The following is a 7,434-nucleotide window of genomic DNA, read 5'->3' as shown; positions in this document are numbered from 1 at the left end:
TTTGAGACAAGGTTTCACTGTGTTTCCCAGGCTGGAGTGCAGTGGCACGATCTCTGCTCACTGCAGCCTCCATCTCCCAGGCTCAAGCAATTCTCCCAACTCGGCCTCCCAAGTAGCTGAGACTACAGGCACCTGCCACCATGCCTGGATAATTTTTAAATTTTTGTTGACAAGGTTTTGCCATGTTTCCAAAGCTGGAATTCCAGGGCTCAAGCGATCCTCCTGCCTCAGCCTCATAAAGTGTTGGGATTACAGTATGAGTCACTGAGCCTGGCCAGAACTTTTTGAATGAGCGAAAATTCCAATGAAATGACAGGATTTAATAGTCTTTTCGGTTCAATACCATTGTGTGCTTTTATTGACTTTGGATGGTTGCCTTCTGAATCACTGGGGACATAGATCCTTACTTGTTAAATCTTTCCATTTCTTGTACTAACACAGTATTCATGCTTTCTTCATATCTCACAGGATACTTCTGTAGTGCCATTTCAATGTCGAAATCACTAGGGAGCTAAAATAATAGATTTTAAAGATCACAAATTATTCTCAGAATGGATAATTAGCTTCATTCAGCTATTATATAATAATAGCTAACACCAGATTATATATGTACATTAGCTCATAACATACATTAATGTAGGTAAGTCATATGTACATTAGCGCATCCACAACCACAGTTACTAAGAACTTACTATATGCCAGGCATTTTATAAGCCACTTTAAATTCATGATCTCTTTAATGTTCTCAAAAAGCTTTAAAAAATTGGTAGTAGTATCACCATTTGACAGATTTGGAGACTAATGCTTAGAGAGGCAAAGTTCTTCCTCAAGATCACAATGCTAGTACATGGAGTTTTCAGATTGTCATTTCAGTATCATTTTTTATTTATATTTTAAGTAACATATTTTAAGCTAAGCATTACCTTGTTGAGGATATCTTTGGCAATTTCTAACAGAATCTGGTCAGTGCTTCCCGCGGCTCCTGTCTGTTTGGAGCCTCCCTGGGTGAGGAGCAAAGACTCGAAGAGGGTTTTTGTTTGTTGAAGATCCTTGGAGATATCAACATTTTCATGTAATCCAAATATCTCAGGGTGTTGAGTAAATGGAAGTTTCTACCAGAAAGCAAATTAAGCATGCATCATATTTTCCGTGGATACTGAAAGGGATGATCAGGATACGCTAGTCCAAAATATGCTACTTTGGCATGGGGGTTATGTGAGCTGAAGGCAATATTAAGAATCAACAGATCCAGAAAGAGGTCTCCGCCCTCCCCTCATCTGTCTAAAAGTAGGGCATCAATTTCCCATTTTGACTTGTGGCATACATTGCCTCTTTCTTGTACCAGGATGAAGAGAATGACCCTTCTCACTGGAGACAGAACTGGCACTGAGACGAGTCTGTATAAACAGACCTCACTCAAAATAGTCCTTATCTTCCACTAGTTTCCCCCACATATTTCCTAATCACTTTCCCATGATGTATTGCCCCTAGAACTCTAAACCCCCTTTCCTTTACCTAGTCATGTCTCTACAATTTACCCGCCTCTGTTGAAATGGTAAATGCCTAAGTACAACTGCACTGTTTGGTTTTCACTCCTTTTCTGCAAAGCTCTTGTGCACATAAAAATGTTAACATTAGTACAAACTGTACTGCCTCTTCTCCTGCTGATTTGTTTTTTGTCAGTTTGATTGGCAGGCCCTGGCACTGAACATAAGAGGGTAAAGTTTTTCCTTTCCTACAATACATGAATTCATAAGGCAGACATGTGCAGACCAAAAAAGGGTTAAAAACCAACATCGAATAACAGAATACTCAAAATTTTTCTAATTTTCAGTAATTACTAGAAAAAGGTTATTAAAAGTTGATAAAACCATAATACTTGTCTAAACCTATACATTAGAGAAGAACATTTCACCATTTGCTGTTAGAAAAATCACACATTAATCTAACCTTATTTTCGGTGACATCATTACCTTAATGAATTCAATGTAGTCCTCATAAGTGCCTTTAGGAGGTGCAAAATAGTTTCCACTGGGAGAAAACTTATAATGAGGGTTTTCAACTATGGACAGATTATAAAAGTCAGCCAGCATGGTTAATAGGAGACGTCTGTCCCAATCGTCTGTCACTCTTCCTCCATAATTACACTCCCCAGTCAGGTAAGATATAGCTTCAAATGGAACTGTATCATATTCATTGATAAATAACTGAAGCAAAGGAAAAACGAAACAAGAAAAACCTTGAAGTATTTCGCTTCATTTCTATTTTAAGTATGTATCTATCTATCTAGAAAGGGGGTTGAAAGAATTATCATGAGTTGTCTTTGGGTAGCTAAGATTGTTAGTTTTTTTGTTGGACAGAGTCTTGCTCTGTCGCCCAGGCTGGAGTGCAGTGGCATGATCTCGGCTCACTGCAACCTCTGCTTCCTGGGTCCAAGCAATTCTCCTGCCTCAGCCTCCCAAGTAGCTGGAATTACAGGAGTGTGCTACCACGCCCGGCTAATTTTTTGTGTTTTTAGTAGAGACAGGGCTTCACCATGTTGGCCAGTCTGGTCTTGAACTCCTGACCTCAAGTGATCTACCTGCCTCAGCCTCCCAAAGTGCTGGGATTACAGGCATGAGCCACTGCACCTGGCTGATAGCATTTTACCTTAAATTGCTTGTCTGTGTTTCTAATTTTTTCTGAAATAAAGACATATTGCTTCTGTAATGAGAAAAACATTTAACAAAAAAAGATGACATGGAAATTACCAAGTATTTTTCATATGAATTTGGATAAACCTTGTTTTACGGCACTCGCTATCAACTGGGGTTAATTTTGTCCCCCAGGTTACATTTGGCAATGTCTGGAGATAACTTAGATGGTCACAACTGTGGTAGGGGCTGGGGTGTTACTGGCATCTATTGGGTAGAGGCCTGGGCTGCTGCTAGACAATACACAGGAGAGCTGCCCACAGCAAAGAACTATCTGGCCCAAAATGCCAGTCATGCCAAGGCTGAGAACCAGGTGCCTGGTTGAGGACACTTTTCACAATGTGATTAAAAACAAAGCAATTTCAAACTTTAGTACAAGAGCATAAATCACACACTATGACACAGTTCCACTGGTAAACAATGCATAGAATTTCTAGTTTCCTTATTGTTGTAATAATAGTAATAAAAACTATCATTTGCATAGTTTTTATATTGTCTTATTCACCTCTCAATAACTCTGTGGAGTAGGAAACAGTCTGGTGAATGTGAAGTAATATGAAGGCCTGAATTTATTTCTTCCAGTTCCAGATCCCATACTTTTTCTAATATACAGGAATTTTTTAGAGTATTTGTATTGAGACGGTATAAGTTGTGGGTTGAGAGCTTTTCCTGCCCCTGAAGTTTACTTAATAGTGCAGGAATTATAGCAGAAATTATGCACAGTTGAGAAAAAATATTTCTAAATTCTCTAGAACCAAGTTGAAAGAAGGCTTAATCCTGTAAGACGCCCACGTTTTGAAGAGTAAGAGAAGTGTCAAGAGACATGAAAGGGGACTGAGAAAGAGGGAAGGTCGTTGTTTTGGGAAATGAATTATTTGCAAAAAGAGGAAAGTTTTTCCCTGTCTCTTCTTTGGGGGAAGGGAAGGGTGTGTTCAACTGGGTCCCTTCCCTCCCAAAACTGAAGGAAGAGACTTCACGAGAATTTAATGTTAAATTTGTGGCATATGCAAGAAGTGGAGATCAACAGCTCATTCTCCGGCTGTGTATCCACTTAGCCATCAGTTTTCTGATTTGCCTTTTGAAGAGAGGCAGCCTGCTCATACCAGGTGAAGATGGCTTAAGGATTAATCCTCAATCATCTTTCCAATTTCTGAAGAAATGAAACATGGACCCAGCCAATGCTGGCAGTTTCCAATGTTGGGGCTAGAAAGGTTGATGACATCAGAGGCTGTAGGCTGGGGCTTGGCCAGAAGATGATTGATTATATGCAGTATGATGGTTTTGGCAAAATGTTCTTCAAGCTTAGGCTGTACCAACTAATTGGTCTAAAAAACCAATGTTTAAAATCAATGTCATTTCATCATGCAGTTACAATTCCATAAGCACCAATCTCAACAACTGTTACAAGGATTTTCAAACGGACATTTTTATTCCAGTTAAGGTTTCTGCCCTGAAATTTTTTTAAAGACTTGATAAAATATCAACTATTTCTATACAAATTATGTGTTAACAATTTTTATTTTAAAGGTTGGTATAAATGTGATTAAATGCTTATAGCCTTACAAAAACCTACCTGACTGAAATCTAATAGCACCAATTAATTAGACTTTATCAATGCTTCTCTTTTCCCTTCATTAGGTCCTGTTTCAAAAAGGCCTCTCAGAACAGCAAAAGAGCAGGAAAATATTAATATTCTGTGTTTGTGTGAAAGGCCAGCTACTTACTTTCCTAAGCTCTCTTACAGCTGAAGCCTATGCCTGTGACCTGGGCTTGGCTACTCAGATGCATCCACCTTAAACTAAGTAGGGGATTAAGGTACAGAGAAGCAAGAACAGCTATTGTGGCTCATGCCTGTAACCCAGCACTTTGGGAGGCCGAGGTGGGAGGATCGCTTGAGACCAGGAGTTTGAGATAAGCCTGGGCAATGCAGCAAGACCCTGTCTCTACAAAATACGTCAAAAAAAAAAAAAAAAAAACCCAAAAAACAAAAAACACCTACAAGGGGCTGGGCATAGTGGCTCATGTCTGTAATCTCAGCACTTTGGGAGGCTGAGGTGGGTGGATTGCCTGAGCTCAGGAGTTTGAGACAAGCCTGGGCAACATGGCATAACCCCATTTCTACTAAAAAATACAAAAAATTAGCCGAGCATGGTGGCACACACCTGTAGTCCCAGCTACTTGGGAGGCTGAAGCATAAGAATCACTTGAACTGGGAGGCGCAGGTTGCAGTAAGCAGAGATCATGCCACTGCACTCCAGCCTGGATGACAGAGTGAAACTCTGTCTCCAAACAAACTTATCTGGGAATGGTGGCCTGTGCCTGTAGTCCCAGTTACTCCAGAGGCTGAGGCAAGAGGATTGCTTGAGCCCAGGAGTTCAAGGCTGTAGTGAGCTATGATTACATCACTGCACTCTAGCCCGGGCAACAGAGCGAGACTCCATCTCAAAAACAAACAAACAAACAAAAAAAAAAATCAGTAACACCAAAGAATCTCTTTGAATGTGGTCATGACAGCAGAGGCCTGCAGTAGACTAGAGTCTATGTGGCAGCCATGCAAGCTCTGGGGTCCAATATTCAACAAGGGTAGAGATGCTGCCTTACCAGACACAGAGTGATTTTGGATTTGACTCTGGATGCCTCTTCTCTGAGCTTGGCTCTCCAGCTGTCTTGGTGATACTTTGAGCTACCCAATATCCTTTCAATAAATTATTTTTCTGCTGAAAGTATACAAGCTGTTTCTGTTGATAGAGCTAAGCTGTAGAACTGACCAAGTGGAGGAAAGTAGAGGATAGTGAGGACATATGTTAAGGCAACACTGACGATGGCACTGCACAAATACAAAGAACCAGGGTCCTCGATGACAACACTGTGATGTTGCTGAATCAACCAAACCCAGAGCATGTCCTTCTTCTGCACCTCTTTATTATGTGAGTAATGAGTTTCATTGTGGTTTAAGCCAGTTTGAATCAGATTTCCCATTACTTGCAGCAGGAAGAATCCAGATAGATATAGTGTTTCATAAGCCTTAGTTATTACCATCTACCCACCTGTTAGTGATGCTGGGAGAAGTGAATCAGTTATTCCAAGCAAAAGACTTGCCTAGGGCCTGATAAATAGTGATCCTTCATGAATGTTAATTTCTTGTTAGTTTTACCTGCAGTTGTCGGATACTGATGCGCAAGTCAGATTCATTAAATCCATATGGAATATTCCAACCAAGAGGACCAAATTTCTTTCTCTCTTGCACAAGGGCATGAAAAAAGCAAACTCCAAACAGTAACTTCTCCCAGGCCTTTAATATAAAAAGTACACAAGAAAAAAATTCTCGTCAGATTCCATCAGTAAAATGAGAGGAATAAATGATCTTTCTCATTACAAGATTATGTGATCACGTATCTCTACAAACTCCTATTTTAAAAAAATCCTATCTAAAATAATACTTACTATAAATAGTATTCATCTTATGATTTAATTCAAACCTCCAAAGCTGGACAAACCATAGTAATATTAAGCCTTGTTAAAATGCAAAAATGGTATCATTTTACCAAAGCATTGACTAATAATCTTCGGTATTACTCGTAGATATTTACAACTTCAATACTTAAATGTTATTCTGTAAACTTGCTGGCATATGCTTGAGACTAAGTTCAGGGGAGTGATTAACCATTATAACATGAACACATCCCAGTATGTCATTCATGACTTTGTAACTTTCCATTTGAAAATCATTTTTGAAACCATTGTTTATTTCATCTGCTTTTGTGGCATCCTCATGTATGTGATATGCATGTCGCGTGGGCTTCTCACAAAATCTGTGTCAGTGTTCCAGAGGATGGTCGCCCAACTCTTTAAGGTCTCCCCAAGTAAATTTCAAGTATGATACACAGCATGTATTTTAATTTAGAACATTTCAAACATAGCTCCAAATCCAGTGAAAATCCATCCAGCTATTTTCATACAATGCAGTGGTAGACATTATTCTTTAATATTAGAAGGCAAGTACACTACGCTTTACTGTGTAGATATGTTTTTGAAATGTTGTAAGTACTTCAAAGCATATTTTAAATATACTAGATGAATGCTGTGGTGAAACATTTCATAGGGGAAGAAACTTTAGCAATAAGAACAAATATCTAATTTACATATATTTTCTACATATTTTTAAATAGTGGGTTTTCTTAAGGCTGGAACCATCCTTAAAGTTTTGGAAAATTGAATGATCACATTTGTTTCTGTCTTTGGACTTTATTTAGACTGGGTTCCTCCAAAAGTAGACCTTGAGAGAAAGACGAGGGTGAAGGTGGGTGTATGTGAGAAGTGATCCCAGGAAGCAGGAGAGGAGTAGGGAAAGAAAGGCAGAGAAAGAGAAAAAGTCAGTATCAGGAAGAACTATGGAAGTTGTTGCTGTGATGAGGACTCAGTTCTGCTGGGACAAGTGGTCCCTGAAGAGTTGAAGGTTATCCCTGGAGTTGATAATTTCTCCACATTTTTGGTCTATGCTTGTGTGTCTACAGGCCAAGAAGGCTCCTGTTGCATCAGAGAAATCTTGAGGAAAGAAAACAGAAAGATGCATACTTGAGATAAGGTGCTGTAGCCTATGAAGAGTCTGAACTCACAAAGAACTATCTTCTACAGTTGTGGCTGAAATCAGATACGGACTGAAGAGCTGTGACAAAGGACATCAGTGTAGTTTGTCACAGTCCTGTTATCTAGATATTTTAAAAACCAGATATTCTTTAAA

At 39.3% G+C, this 7,434-nt stretch overlaps 1 protein-coding gene across 1 annotated transcript in view; it reads right to left on the bottom strand.

Annotated features, from left to right (window-relative positions):
- DNAH12 (dynein, axonemal, heavy chain 12) overlaps nt 1-7,434 on the bottom strand; it is a 261,319-nt gene that overhangs the window by 12,991 nt on the left and 240,894 nt on the right. Inside the window, exons 66-69 of the mRNA XM_011998427.1 lie at nt 5,848-5,985; nt 1,974-2,207; nt 924-1,112; nt 408-511 (exon numbers count right to left, since the gene is read on the bottom strand). Of these exons, the coding sequence (XP_011853817.1) occupies nt 408-511; nt 924-1,112; nt 1,974-2,207; nt 5,848-5,985 (665 nt within the window). The remainder of the gene's footprint in view (nt 1-407; nt 512-923; nt 1,113-1,973; nt 2,208-5,847; nt 5,986-7,434) is intronic.

Source organism: Mandrillus leucophaeus, unplaced genomic scaffold, assembly GCF_000951045.1.
Source record: "Mandrillus leucophaeus isolate KB7577 unplaced genomic scaffold, Mleu.le_1.0 Scaffold57, whole genome shotgun sequence".
NCBI lineage: Eukaryota > Metazoa > Chordata > Mammalia > Primates > Cercopithecidae > Mandrillus > Mandrillus leucophaeus.
The sequence above is the reverse complement of the archived record's forward strand: the minus strand, read 5'-3'. Positions and strand labels throughout refer to the sequence as shown.